The following is a 14534-nucleotide window of genomic DNA, read 5'->3' on the forward strand; positions in this document are numbered from 1 at the left end:
TCCTCGTGTCTGCGTGGGTTTCCTCCAGTTTCCTCCCACAGTTCAAAGATGTGCAGGTGGATTGGCCATGCTAAATTGCCCGTAGTGTTCAGGGGTGTGAGAGTTGTAGGGGATGGGTCTGGGTGGGATGCTCCAAGGGGCGGAGTGGACTTGTTGGGCCGAAGGGCCTGTTTCCACACTGTAGGGAATCTCATTAAAAAAAACTAATAAAAAGATGGAATTGTTTCAGGGATAACACTAATCTATCAGTCAGCACCTACATTCCTTCAAACCTACAAGATATGTGTGAAGCAATGACTGCTGGAACCAGCAGCCAATCATCATGGATGGACCCAGCGGAAAGGGATCAGCAATCTACGCCATTAAAAACTAATGATGGGGGGGAGCGGGGTGCGGTGTGATAAGATCGTTGCAGGATTTTGCTGTGTATATCTGGGCTGCCACTTGACACCAATTGCTGCAAAGGAATTTATTAGCTGTGAAGCATTGAAGGCGTTCTGTATACGTGCAAGTGTTTAACATTCTTCTCCCAGGAAAGACTCGAAGGGTCCCAACCCAAAACATCAACTTTCCTGCTCCTCTGATGCTGCCTGCCTGGCTGTGTTCATCCAGCTCCACACCGTGTAATCTCTGACTCCAGCATCGGCAGTTCTTACTATCCCAGGTAAAGACAGCTAGGTGTCAGACTGGACTGCATAGAACTCCCAGAGCTGTGCACCAATGTTTGGGAGTCTCAACAATAAAAAAAGACTTAAAACCGTAAGAGAGGAAGCAGCTGAAGGTGGAGCTGAGATAATGGGAACTGCAGATCTGGAGAATCCAAGACAACAAAATGTGAGGCTGGATGAACACAGCAGGCCAAGCAGCATCTCAGGAGCACAAAAGCTGACGTTTCGGGCCTAGACCCTTCATCAGAGAGCCTCTGATGAAGGGTCTAGGCCCGAAACGTCAGCTTTTGTGCTCCTGAGATGCTGCTTGGCCTGCTGTGTTCATCCAGCCTCACATTTTGTTGTCTTGTGAAGGTGGAGCTGGGTTGGTAGTGAAGTGAGGGATTTCTTTCATTCATCAGGCGTGGATGATCAAGTGAAGAAAACACAGAGTAACTTACCAAGCAGATGGAACTCATCAGCTGCACTGCAGTGCCCTGGGAGAGAAAACAGGATGATCAGCATTACAATGAAGTAATTAATATTCTCATATTGCTTATCAGAATCGATTAAACAAGGATAAGGGAAGTGTTTACTATCCAGGTACAACATTACTACTTTCACTTTAAATTTCAACCCAATTTAGATTTAAAAAATGTTTCAGCATTTCATATCACTACTGAATCCTGAACATCATCAATTTTTCTCTTAATCACTCACTCAAACATCACTTTGTTGATTTTTCCCCCAGTTTCAGCTCCTGCTCTCCCCTCTTCACCATTGCCCCGTCTCCTAGCTCCCTCTCTCCACCACCTCCAATTCTATCGACTCCATCTCTCTCTCAGTTCCCCTCTCTCCACCTGCTGCCCCTTTCCATCAGGACTGACTCTATCAGCTCTCACTCTACAAGCTCCCCCTCTCCATCTGCTGCCCCTTTCCATCAGGGCTGACTCTATCAGCTCTCACTCTACAAGCTCTCCCTCTCCATCTGCTGCCCCTTTCCATCAGCACTGTCTCTCCAAGCTTTCCCTCAATTCTCTCTCCCAGCTAGCCCCCCAACTACCAGCTCCCCACTCTCTCTCCCAGTTCCCTCATTCTATCCTAGCTTTGCCTGTCTCTCCCAGTTAATTCTCCACACCAGCTCCCCACCACACTCAAAACTATCACCTCTCTATCCCATCTCCCCTCTCTTTCTTCCCACTCTCCCTCCCTCTCTCTCTCTCTCCCAGCTCTTCCTATACTTGACCAATCACTCATCAATGCTGTGTTTGTTGTGCAAATGTTGCTTCAAATGTGTCCTATGGAGAAATGGACAGGAACAGAACAATTCAGCCATGGGCCCAGTCATACAATCTCGTTTGTTTGGATTATTACCGATCAAGCAGTTTCTGGGACAGGCAACAGCACAGAAAAGGTAAAGTATGAGCAGAACTCTGGAAAACACTCTCCTCCTTCTCCTCAGGCAATTGAAACTAGACAGGAGATCCCACAGACTTCACATGTTAACACTGAACCTTTCTGAATGCTTTTATCTCAGACACAGTCAAGGAATCAGCCAATTCCCCCAGGAAGGATTAGATAGAGGCAACATTCATCACAGCAACAGGCACTACATCCCAGAGTCTCACCATAGTCAGGGAATTGGAGAACTGCCTAACCTCCAGGCGATCCCTGCACTCACATTGTGTCACCTTGCATTCCCCATTATCCCCAAACTTCTCAAACATCAGGCAGCCGAATCACCTTCTTCAAAAGGTCTCAAATTTCCCATGGACCAATCAAAGCTCATTTTAGAGCAATCTGCAGTCTGATACTGTTAGAACAAGCTGAGGGCAGCATTGCACCATTGCAAAGTGAAGCTTCAAACAGATTGGAGGAGTGTTTTTATCTGAGTCTTGCATCTATCCTCGGTTGTGAGAGTGAGCAAACTGTGAACATGATACTTAAAGGCCACTCTAGCTATTGGGATGATTCTGACCATATCGAGGGAAGGCGTAAATGAAAATTTCTGGAATGTTGTTGTCGATGACAAATTGACGGAACTTCGACCACACAGATTCGCTAACTTCGATGCCTCTCCCTGAAAATAAGGAAATAAAGCATTAACATGGACGGGTCTGTCCAGGAGATTTCTTAATCCATTCCATTACTACATTTGGTACCACATCCTGCTCCCAAAGTGCTGAATTGATCACTCTTGGATAAACATCAGTCAACAGAATACAATGCATTGAAGAACAGTTTAAATAGCGCAATAAATCAGGCTTTTCATTTCTGCCTGTGGTGAGGCATTTGGACGATCTTAAACTAGTTCCTATTCCTACGACACAAAAAAATTGCGTATCTTTTAACATCAGCTTGCAATAACCTGGCGATTAAACATAGCAAGGCCACAAGATGGTTGAAGTGGAAAAAAGTGCAATGGCTGGCGTCAAGATAATTAGATGATGTTCAGGAGGCTTTAACAAAACCAAAAATTGGTGGAAAACTCAGCAGGTTTGCCAGCATCTGTGAAAAGAAATCTGAGTTAATGTTTCAAAATGTTAACTCCTCTTTCTCTCCATAGATGCTGCTCAAGCTTTTTCAGCAATTTCTGTCTTCATTTCTGATTTACAGCATCTGCAGTTCTTTGGGTTTTTTTGTAGACAGAGTATTACTTCAGTTCTGAAGAAGAGTCATACTTGACTCAAAACATAAACTCACTTCCTCTCTCAGCAGACTCTGAAAACCTACTGAGACTTTATAACACATTCTGCTTTTATTTCAGATTTTCCACCTCCACAATATTTTGCATTCAGTCGAGAAAATTTTGCTCTGTACCTCACCCTGTGCTGTCCCCTTCCTGAGAGTATTTGATGGGAGGGGGGGGAGGGGGACAGTGTGCAAAAGTTTTGTGCTGTCCCTCTCCTGACAGTGTTTGATGGGGGAACAGCATAGACAAAGCTATACTCTGTATTTAACCCTGTGCTGTCCCTGATGATGTCATTTGATATTGGTTTTCTGTACAATTGTCATTATTGCCTTGTGTTGGAAAGGTAAAGATAAATAATTAATGTATCACTTGCCCAAGGAGTCACAGATCTTGACAAACACAGTGTCACCCAGTGGCTCATGCCTGCTTTACTCACCATAGAGTTTGACAGTGATTTTCCTCCTTTGTTGAAGGAAAAGGATTGCATAGTTGGTGTAATCCGTTTCAGCGATGACAATGTCGGTCTTTAATCCTCGATCTGTAATATGAAACAATTGTTTTAGGGGAGGGAAGGGAAATGGAAGCTGGAACCAGTAGAAGAAGGATTTTACAAACTTGTCCTGGAGAATCTCCCAGGAGTTGCACCCTTCCTAAAGTCTTGTTTAATGTCCCAGCACAGTCCATCCCTGGAAGAGAGAAAAGAGAATCAAAGGGAGAATGTTGCTTTCAGTTGGCAATATGCTGGGAGCTGATCAGAAAGCTCAGTCCCTCAAGGGCTGGTGTTCCTCACTTCCCACCACACAACATGGAACACATGCTAAACTGGCAAGGTGAGTGGTGATCACCTACAAACAGTGTCGCAGCCAAGTTTGGAGACATTACACGAAAGGACTGTGGTTGCTGGAAATCAGAAACAAATACAGGAATTGTTGGAAAAACTCATCTGTGGAAATAAGAAGTGTCACTGAACCCAAAATGTTAACTTTGCTTTCTCTCCATAGATGCTGCCAGACCTGCTGAATTAAGGGATCCCAGAAGTCTTTAGCATGGAAGCAGGCCTTTTGACACAACTTGCCCATACTGCCCAGTTTCTACAATTAAACATTGCCTGCATTTGGTCCACATCCTTCCATAACTATCCTGTCCATATAACTGTCTAAATGTTTCTTAAGTGATGAAATTATACTCGCTTCCATCCACTACCTAGAGCAGCCCATTCCAAGCACTCACCACCTTCTGTGTGGAAGAGTTTTCCCTCTGGACCCATTGTATCTCTCCCTTCTCATCTTAAATCTACGCCTTCTAGTTTTAGACTCCCCTACCATGGGGGAAAGCTGTCAGCTGTCTACTTTATCTATGCCTCTCATGATTTTATAGAATTCTACAAAGTCACCCCCTCAGTCTCCTACACTCCAGGGAAAAAAACTAACCCAGCCTATCCAACCTCTCATTATAACTCAAAACCTTACAGTCCCGGTAGTATCCTTTAAATCTTTTCTGCACTCTTTCTAGTTTAATAATATCCTTTCTATAGTAGGGTGACCAGGGCTTCACACATTACTCCAAATGTGGCCTCACCAATGTCCTGCACAGCTGCAACAAGATGTTCCAACTTGTATGCTCAGTGCTCTGATCACCCTGTCTACCTGTGGCTCCACTTTCAAGGAGCTATGAACCTGTACCCCTAGATCTCTTTGTTCTATACCACTCACTAGGGCTCTACCATTGACTGCATAAGTCCTACCCTGGTTTGACCCACCAAAATGCAGCACCCTACATTTGTCTAAATTAAACTCCATCTGCCATTCCTCAGCCCACTGGTTCACTTGATCAAGATCTTGCTGCATTCCCAGATAACCTTCTTCACCATCCGCTTTACCATCAAACTTGCTTGCCATACTTCCTAAATTCACATCCAAATCATTTAAATAAATGATGAATAAAACTGGACCCAGCACTGATCCCTGTGGTACACTGCTGGTCACAGGCTACCAGGCTGAAAAACAACCCTCTACAACGACGCTTTATCTTCTATTGTCAAATCAATTTTGTATCCATTTGCTAGCTTTCCCCGGATCCCATGAGATTTAACCTTACCCAACACCCCCTACCATGGGGTACCTTGCTAACGTCCATGTAGACAAAATCTACCGCTCGGCACTCAACCACTTTCTTTGTCACTCCTTCAAGAAAGTCAATCAAATTTGTGAACAACAATTTCCTATGCGCAGAGCCATTCTGACCATCCCAAATGAGTCCAAGTGCCCAAAGATCCTATCTGTCAGAAATCCAGATAACAACGTACCCACCCACGTCCATTAGGCTCACTGGTCTATAGTTCCCAAGTATATTTTTCCAGCAGTTTCTGTTTTTGTTTCTGGTGACCTTACTTCAGGCCTGATGATTTTTTAAAAAAAATTCATTCACAGGATGTGAACATCACCGGCTAGCCTAATATTTATCACCCATTCCTAATTGCCCTGGAGAACTGCAATGATATGGAGTGACAACAAAAAATATCCATAAAGATTCCAGGACTGGAAGAAGTGAGTTTTTTTTTATTAAGAGAAAGAGGGCAGAATTGAATTGTTCGATATTATGGGGGGTTAGTTGGATGGGTTGGGAAAAGCTTCTTTGCCCAAACAATGAGTCAGTAAACAGAGTGCTCTTGATGTTATTTATTGTTTTAAGATTTGGAAAAGACAGTAGCATATGTGATCCAACATAAACTGACAGGATACAACATGGGACTGGGGTTTAGAGAGACTGCAGACATTAGCACAGAGTGTGCTGGCAGTAAAGAGAGCTAATAAGACCCGAGGCATTGGGATACAGCCCAGCTCTCAACAAAGGATTGAGTTTGTATCCATTCCTGATCCATTCAACCTTAGAAATGGAGTCTAAATTCTTCGACTGGGAATAATAAGAACCACACGTGGGCAATGCAATAAGTGTAGCTTAGGACAATGAACAGAGAGTTTGAATTAGATCCCTGAGTCACGAGAAGCTGCAGAAACTGGTAGTGTTTACATGGAGGAGGGGGACATTCAGACATTGATCATATAAAAGGGTTTAGGATCTTATATAAGACAAAGACAAGTAATGGTGACTTGACTGGCATTATTCTTTAAATCACAAGGTTAGGGGTAGCAACCAATTCTTTGCAGAAATGGGGATTCTGCCAAGTTGACAGCATTGTAGCAGGAGGATCCCTGAGGAAAGTCTCTTCCAAAGTGTTTGGTTTACTCACAGATCATATGCAAACATACATACTAACATATGTATTAGGAGCAAGAGTTGGTCATTCAGCCCTTCAAGCCTGCTGTCATTCAATCACGGTTAACCTAATTGCAATCTAAAATCCATATTCCAGTCAATTCATTATAGCCTTTCACACTTCCCTTTCTTCAGAAGAATCAACCCACCACTCAGTTTCCTTTTTAGGAAGTGGTTTCCAAAAATGCTCGGTCTTCTGAGAGAAAGCATCTGATATTTAAACAATGAGTCCTAGTTCTAGACTCTCCCAGGAGAAGAAACATACCCTGCACATCTAATATGTTGAAACCCCTTGGGATCTTTTACATTTCAAACAAGTCCCTCTTACTCTTTCAAACTACAGAAGATACAGCCTAACCTGTCCAACCTTAGTCTGGCATTTATCTCTGAACTGTTTCCAATATATTTATATCCTTTGTTAAATAACGTGACCAATGCTGTGATAACACAGTGTGGAGCTGGAGGAACACAGCAGGTCAGGCAACATCAGAGGAGCAGGAAAGTTGACGTTTCGGATCAGGACCCTTCTTCAGAAATATCTCCGCTTACCTTGACTCTGGTTTCTCTCCCTTGGTCCAGGAACAACAAGAAAAACTCCACACTGTTATTTCTGACTCCAGCTTCTGCAGTTCTTACTATCTATGACCAACACTGTACACAGTTCTTCAGATGTAGTCTCATTAATGTCCCACAAAACTAAAACCCTTAAAATAAATAATAACATCCTCTTAGCTTTCCTAATTACTTCCTGTATCTGCATCAGAACCTTTTTTTGATTCATACACTAGAACACTCAGCTCTCTTGGCTTCCTAGAGATATGCAATCCCTTACAATTTAGACTATTCTTTCTGCCAACATGGATACATTCACATTTGCCCACATCATACTCCATTTGCCACATCTGTGTCCCCTTCACACTGTCTTTTCTATTTTTGTGTCATCATCAAATTAGGCAATCATACATTCTGTCCCTTCAATTGTGTCATTTATACAAGTTGTAAACAGCCAAGGTGCCAGCACTAATCCCTCTGACACACCACTCTTACATCTTGCCAACTTGAAAAAGACCCAATTATACCTACTTTCTGCTGCCTGTTAGTAAAGCTATCTTCTACCATTTCGATGGGCTACCAGTGACCCCCACACCATGAGATTTAATTTTCTGCAATAAGATGTGGCACCTTATCAAATCTAAGTACAGTACATCCATTGGTTCCCCTTTATCCACAACATGCACAACCTTCTCAAAGACCTCCAGTAGATTGGTCAGACATAATTTCAATTTTATCAAGCTATGTTTACTTTGTCTAATTATCTTAAACTTATTCAAGGGAGCTGCTATAACTTCTTTCATGAATCTTTTAACATTTCTCCTGTTATAGATGTTAAGCGAACTGGCCTGTGATGGGGAGGTGTGGACTAGTTGGTTAGAGACTTGAGGAGGGGCAAAACCAATGATGTTTCACAGGAAGGGCTACCAGAAAGGGGTCTGGATGTCTGGGACCTCACTGACATATGGAATTGGAGCCTGAGAATCACTTTCCAAAGAATGCTTAATGTCACCTTCCATGTGCAGGAAATTAAATCCATGTGATGGGAGAGTAAAAGGCTGTGTCCACACCCAGAGTGGGCAGGATAAGCGACTCAAACAGTGAGGGAACACTGAGTGAGGCCCTTCCAAAGGGCAACATTGTATACAGACCCATGCACTGTACATCACACAGAATTGTGAAAATCTAATCCCTCGTGCCCTTAATGTATTAACTGTCTGTGCGCTGTTACCTTCCCGCTGACCACTTCATTTATATCCACACTTTGAACAGAGACATCAACAAGGGCAATGGTGCCTGCAGAACCCGTTGCTCTGTACGTGCCTTGTTCCCCCTTGCTTTCAAATTGCAACAAGCTCCCAACACAGAAAGTACATGGACAGTAGGAAATGCCTGGATATGATGTTAGCATTTGTTACATACAGGGCGAGGCATAGTCTCAAGGAAACAGATGTCGTGCAAAACCATTTGCATTTATGGAATTGCGAGCATCAAAACGCAAAGTAGTGTCACTCATGCCATCAATGTGCCCTCACAAGATTTACTTCTTTTCTCTTTCTCCACTAGGTCTCAGCACAGTCTCAGTTTCTGGAGCTGGAGTGCAGGGAGCCCACTCAGTAGTGGAGTCCTCTTGCCCCTGGAGGTTTGGTCAGGTGACCCCAAGGCTTACGTGTGTAGAATAGCCCAGGCATGCAGAGGTTTGCTTGACAAAGGCAAGGGAATCCTCTTTGGCTTCAGCTTCCAAGGGTTGGCAGTGGGGTATGGGGTAGGCAGGGTGAAGGTAGAGGACCCACCACCCCACACTATCCTGAAACGGAATGTCTTAAGAGTCTCTGTACAGTTGGTCCTCCTTATATGTCTCCTGGCACTGCTATGTGTCTGTGTTAGGCACCTGGGGGGAGCACCATATTTCCCTGTCTTCCTGTCACTCATGCCTTCAGTCCTGAGGACTGAGGGCTGGATGATGGTGTGCCGCAGACTGGGACGGTGCTGGACCTGACTCTCCATGGCAGCTCCAAGAGGCAGGCAGGCCGTTGCATGTTTGGGGCAGATTGAGCCCCATAGTGGGGCTGTACTCCGGCAACCTGCCACCCAGGTACTGCCCGCTGTTTCTGATTCTCCCCAGCATCCTGCTGAAGTCCATGATTGCTGGCACCCCAGGGCCCTCTCCTGTCTCAGGCAGAGCACATGCCTGCTCTCCAGTAGCCCCTCTGAGTGCCAAAGGCCTGGGTCATTTCTTCCTCAGCCAGTTGTGGAGCTGTTACAGTGAGGCACTCGCCAGATTGTGGTCCTAAACATTCTACATCCAAAGTTCCCACCAAAGCCTCACATCTCTTTTCCTCAGAGGGCCACTTTCTGGCAGTCCAGCCCCTTTCTCCCCATGTGTCATGGACATTCCACTGTACCTGCAAGACATAAGAGAAAGGAGGCAATATGGCCAATAGTTAGACATGGTCTGCAATGAATGAAACTGACAATGGCGTAAGAATTGCTGTGGAATGAAGAGTGGTACTTACTCATGTCTGGTTGGAAGGACACCGATGTCCTGAAATTCCCACAGGAATACTTCAAATCTTCTCCAGCAAGTGATTCAGGCACCTGTTCACCCAGCAGCAGACGCAGAGTGAGTGTGAGGTAGCAGTGAGAGGAGTGCTGCAGTAGAGGTGAATATTGATGGTGGCTTTTCTACTCAATTGAGAAAGCACCAATCCAGGTGGCAGCTTTGGATGAGGCTGCCAGGGTCTGGAGTCATGGCCTCTCCTGATGGTCCTCTGAGAACAAGATGAACCTCCTCTGGACCACCTTCTCCATGTCACTGTTGGATAATCACGGTACCATCTTCCCATTCTTTAACACATTCAGACTCTTGGCTAGTTGGCAGGGCGTGAGTGTTTGAGCAAGGAGGACTCAGAATGCCAGCACTCATCTGGGTGCACAGGTGCCTCTTCAAGCTGGAGTAGGCGCCAGGGATGCAAGCTGCTCAGGGGACATTCGATTAGGAGTGAGTTGTTTCAGGAATGGTGCATGGTACGAAGCAGCTGGAACTGGATAACAGTGAGGTCAGAGTGAGTGAATGACTCTCCCTGAGGGAGATCAGAGTGAGTGAGTGACTCGCCCTGAGGGAGGTCAGTGTGAGTGCGTGACTCACCCTGAGGGAGGTTAGAGTGAGTGAGTGACAGTCCCTGAGAGAGGTCAGAGTGAGTGAGTGACTGTCCCTGAGAGAGGTCAGTGTGAGTCCGTGGCTGTCCCTGAGCGAGATCAGAGTGAGTGAGTGACTCTCCCTGAGGGAGGTCAGAGTGAGTGAGTGACTGTCCCTGAGAGAGGTCAGTGTGAGTCCGTGGCTGTCCCTGAGCGAGATCAGAGTGAGTGAGTGACAGTCCCTGAGGGAGGTTAGAGTGAGAATGTGACTCTCCCTCGCTTTTGAGGCAGCACGGTCGCAAATCAGCAGGGACCCAGGTTTGATTCCACCCTCTGGTGACTGTCTGTGTGGAGTTTGCAGATTCTCCCCGTGACGGCGCGGGTTCCCTCTGCGTGCTCCGGTTTCCTCCCACAGTCCAAAGATGTGCAGGCTAGATGCATTGCCACGCTAAATTGCCTGCAGTGTCTGGACAATGACTCTTACTGTGTGAGGAATAAGTGAATTAAAGAAAAAAGATAACTCTCAAAATGACTTTGTTTCTACTCACAGTTTACGTAACGTATTGATGCGAATATCTTCATCCTGATTGGTTACCTTCATAGTAACTGCCTCCAGACGGTGGTTGTTAAGCTTCAGATAGGAACACTTTGACCCAACAGAAATGAGATGCCACACCCCTGTAAACTAAAATTAAATGTCCCATCAAGCACTCTAACAACTGGTATGGCATAGAAACCATGTCAAGCTCCCTCCAGGCTATTCCAATTAGCTTAAACCTGGCATTTAACCCTTAGCTTAACCCTTTGACGAACTAAGTAAGTCACTCAGCCCATCTAGTCTGCCCTTCCATTTGATGGCTGTTCTCATAATCCTCAAACTCACTTTCCTGCCTTTTCTCTAAGCCTGGGGTCCCCTACCAGTTTAAAATCTGTCCATCTCAGCCTTGAACACACTAGTCTCAATTGTCTTCAGGGGTGAATAATTCCACAGATTCACAATCTTCTGAGCAAAGGAATTGTACCTCATCACTGTGTTCAATGTACAATGCTTCATTCTGCTATTGTGCATAGTTTGGTCTCAGACTCTCACAAGAAGAAACAACCTTTCCATATTTACCCTGTCAAGTCCCTTAAGACGCTTCTATTTTTCAAAAAGACTACCTCTCACTTTTCTAATTTCCAATGAGTACAAGAGAACATGAACCTGATAGGGTTGATAATTTGAACTGTGTTTATTTCAAAGCAAGGAATATTATGGGTAAGGAAGATGAGCTTTAAAGGCTGGGTCACTATGTCGTCGCCATGTCGAGGCTTGGTTGAGAGAAGGCCAGGACCGGCTGCTCAGCATTCCAGGATTTTGTTGTTTTAGATGAGATAGAAAGGTTGAAAAAGAGATAGAGGAGTTGCATTACTAATCACAGTTCGAGAGGACATACTGGAGGGTTCCTCCATTGAGGAAACATGGATAGAGCTCAAAAATAAGAAAGATGCAATCAGTCTGATGCGATTATACCAAATGTCACGCAACAGACACTGACGGATTGGGGAACAAATATGTCGGCAAATTATGGAGAGATGCAAAAACAACAGGGTTGACATAGTGGGTGACTTTAACTTCCCCGTATAGACCAGGACTCCCTTAGAGCAAGAAGCATTAATGAGGCAGAATTTGTAAGGTGCATCAAAGAGGGTTTCTTGAAACAGTGTGTGGATAGCCCAACTCGTGGAGGGGCCATGCTGGACCTTGTATTGGCTCATGAGCCTGGCCAGATGACTAACCTTTCAGTGAGAGAGCATTTTGGAAACAGTGATCACAACCCCTGAAGTTTTAAGAGAGCTATGAATGAGGGTAAGTCAGGGCCTTGTGGAAATGTACTGAATTGGGGTGGGCAAATTACATCAGTATTAGGCAGGAGCTAGGAAGTGTTAATTGTGGGGAGTTGTTATCAGCCAAGTCCATATTTGGTATGTGGCAGCTGTTTAAAGACCTGCTGATGTGAGTTCAGGACTGGCATATCCCAGTAAGGAGGAAGGACGTATATAGCAAATTAAGGGACTGTTGGACAATGAGGGAGGTTATGAATTTAGTCAGCAAGTAAAAAGCAGCATGTGCAAGGTTTAAAAAGCTATAATCATAATGGGCCCATGATGAATATAAAGAAAGCAGGAAAGAATTCAAGCAGGAAACTAGGAGAACAAGGAGCGGCCACAAAATGACCTTGGTGAATACGGTTAAAGAAAATCTCAAGACATTTTATACATACATTAAAAGCAACAGGATAGAATTACTAAGATAGCAGTTACTAAGAATGAGGGGGATTTGAATACTTTCGATTGACACTTCCATTTAATGTTCTGTCTGTCACGTAGTCTTTTTGCGTTTTTGACACTGACTTTTCTCGAAGCTCCTACAACATGCTAATTTCTTCCACAATTCCCTTCTTTTTGATCCTACGTCCTTTAATCTTCATCTGCAAATGGGGGATCATATCCAGTCAGATAGAGGCACATGCATAAAGAGGCCTCCTCATCATACTCTGTTGAATAATGCATAATCTTGGGAAAGAAAGGGACCAGAGTGGGTTGTGGGTGAGGGATAAATGAACAAATTAAGCACAATGTTATCACACAAATAATAACAATAACAAGTTTGATGCCATAGTGAACTAATGTCCCCCACCGAGTCCCAGATAGCCACCATCCTTTCCCAGGATTGTAGTTATTCTTCGCCTATATTCTGTGCAATTTTCTTTACCTTTTTAACACCTTCCTGGATATGATCAGCTAAATGGGTAATATTTTCTGCTTTGTCAAGTACAACATTCTCGTCCTTTTACTGCACAGGTGCCACCTTTCTCTGCTAACAGAAAGTCTAATGTGAATTGATTTTGTAATGCAACTGTCCTGACAGCAACCAGCTCAGAAGACAAGTGAGATATGGTCTTAGCGGTACTGTCTAAGCCGTCAGCCAGGAGCTCGGTAACATTGGCAATTTATTCAAGACGTAAGGCCATATTAATCAATTCACGAGCAGCTTTACCAGTCCCATGTATAGGGAAGGCGATCATCCAAAATTGTTCAGTTTCAGTAATATCTCGTTTTTGTTTCCCACGTCCTTGGGGTGAGGGTGTGGTTGGCGAATGTGAGGAACTGTATAAGCCGTATAACATGATCCTATCCAAGTTGGGGGAAACCAGGCGTATGCACGATGGCCACAAACAAAACAGGTACCATTGTAGGGCACAAATCGAGTTACAAACGTGTAAGACCATAGCTGGGCCCATGACTGATTGTTGCTGAGATTGGTAAATCTCAAAAGACTACGTCCAGGGTCCAAGAAAGTTACGAGTGAGTCAATTTGAGTTCAAGTGTAATTACTACTGAAATTCAGAATTGGTTGGCTGTCAGGAGGCAGAGAGTGGTTGTAAGATGGTAGGTATTCTGCCTGGACATCAGTGCTGAGTGGTGTCCCGCAGGGCTCTGTTCTTGGGCCTCTGCTCTTTGTAGTTTTTATAAATGACTTGGATGAGGAGGTGGAGGGGTGGGTTAGTATGTTTGATGATGACACAAAGGTTGGAGGTGCTGTTGATAGTATTGAGGGCTATTGCAGGCTTCAGCGAGACATTGACAGAATGCAGAACTGGGCTGAGAAATGGCGGATGGAGTTCAACCTGGATAAATGCAAAGTGATGCCTTTTTGGAAGGTCGAACTTAAATGCTGAATATAGGATTAAAGGCAGGATTCTCGGCAGTGTAGAGGAACAGCGGGATCTTGGTGTTCAAGTGCATAGCTCCCTCAAAGTTGCCACCCAGGTGGATAAAGTTGTTAAGAAAGCATATGGTGTTTTGGCTTTCATTAACAGGGGGATCGCGTTTAAGAGCCGCGAGGTTATGCTACAGCTCTACAAAACCCTGGTGAGACCACACTTGGAATATTGTGTCCAGTTCTGGTCGCCCTATTATAGGAAAGATGTGAAGGCTTTGGAGAGGGTGCACAGGAGGTTTACCAGGATGCTGTCTGGACTGGAGGGCTTGTCTTACGAGGAGAGGTTGACTGAACTCTGACTTTTCTCTCTGGAGAGAAGGAGGAAGAGAAGTGACCTGATCGAGGTGTACAAGGTAATGAGAGGCATGGATAGAGTTGATAGCCAGAGACTTTTCCCCAGGGCAGGATTGACTGCCACGAGGGGTCATAGTTTTAAGGTGTTAGGAGGAAGGTATAGAGGAGA

General features: G+C 44.7%; 1 protein-coding gene across 2 annotated transcripts in view; it reads right to left on the minus strand.

Annotated features, from left to right (window-relative positions):
- The window catches only part of c8g (complement component 8, gamma polypeptide), a 31071-nt gene that overhangs the window by 3799 nt on the left and 12738 nt on the right, over positions 1 to 14534 (minus strand). For both annotated transcript variants that reach the window (XM_048558530.2, XM_048558529.2), the window contains 5 exons: positions 10854 to 10990; positions 3955 to 4025; positions 3776 to 3877; positions 2626 to 2727; positions 1109 to 1144 (listed from right to left, as the gene is read on the minus strand). In XM_048558530.2, coding sequence (XP_048414487.1) covers positions 1109 to 1144; positions 2626 to 2727; positions 3776 to 3877; positions 3955 to 4025; positions 10854 to 10906 — 364 coding nt within the window. In that variant the 5' untranslated portion in view covers positions 10907 to 10990. The remainder of the gene's footprint in view (positions 1 to 1108; positions 1145 to 2625; positions 2728 to 3775; positions 3878 to 3954; positions 4026 to 10853; positions 10991 to 14534) is intronic.

The sequence above is a fragment of the Stegostoma tigrinum genome, chromosome 29 (genome assembly GCF_030684315.1).
Source record: "Stegostoma tigrinum isolate sSteTig4 chromosome 29, sSteTig4.hap1, whole genome shotgun sequence".
In the NCBI taxonomy this organism is placed as follows: domain Eukaryota; kingdom Metazoa; phylum Chordata; class Chondrichthyes; order Orectolobiformes; family Stegostomatidae; genus Stegostoma; species Stegostoma tigrinum.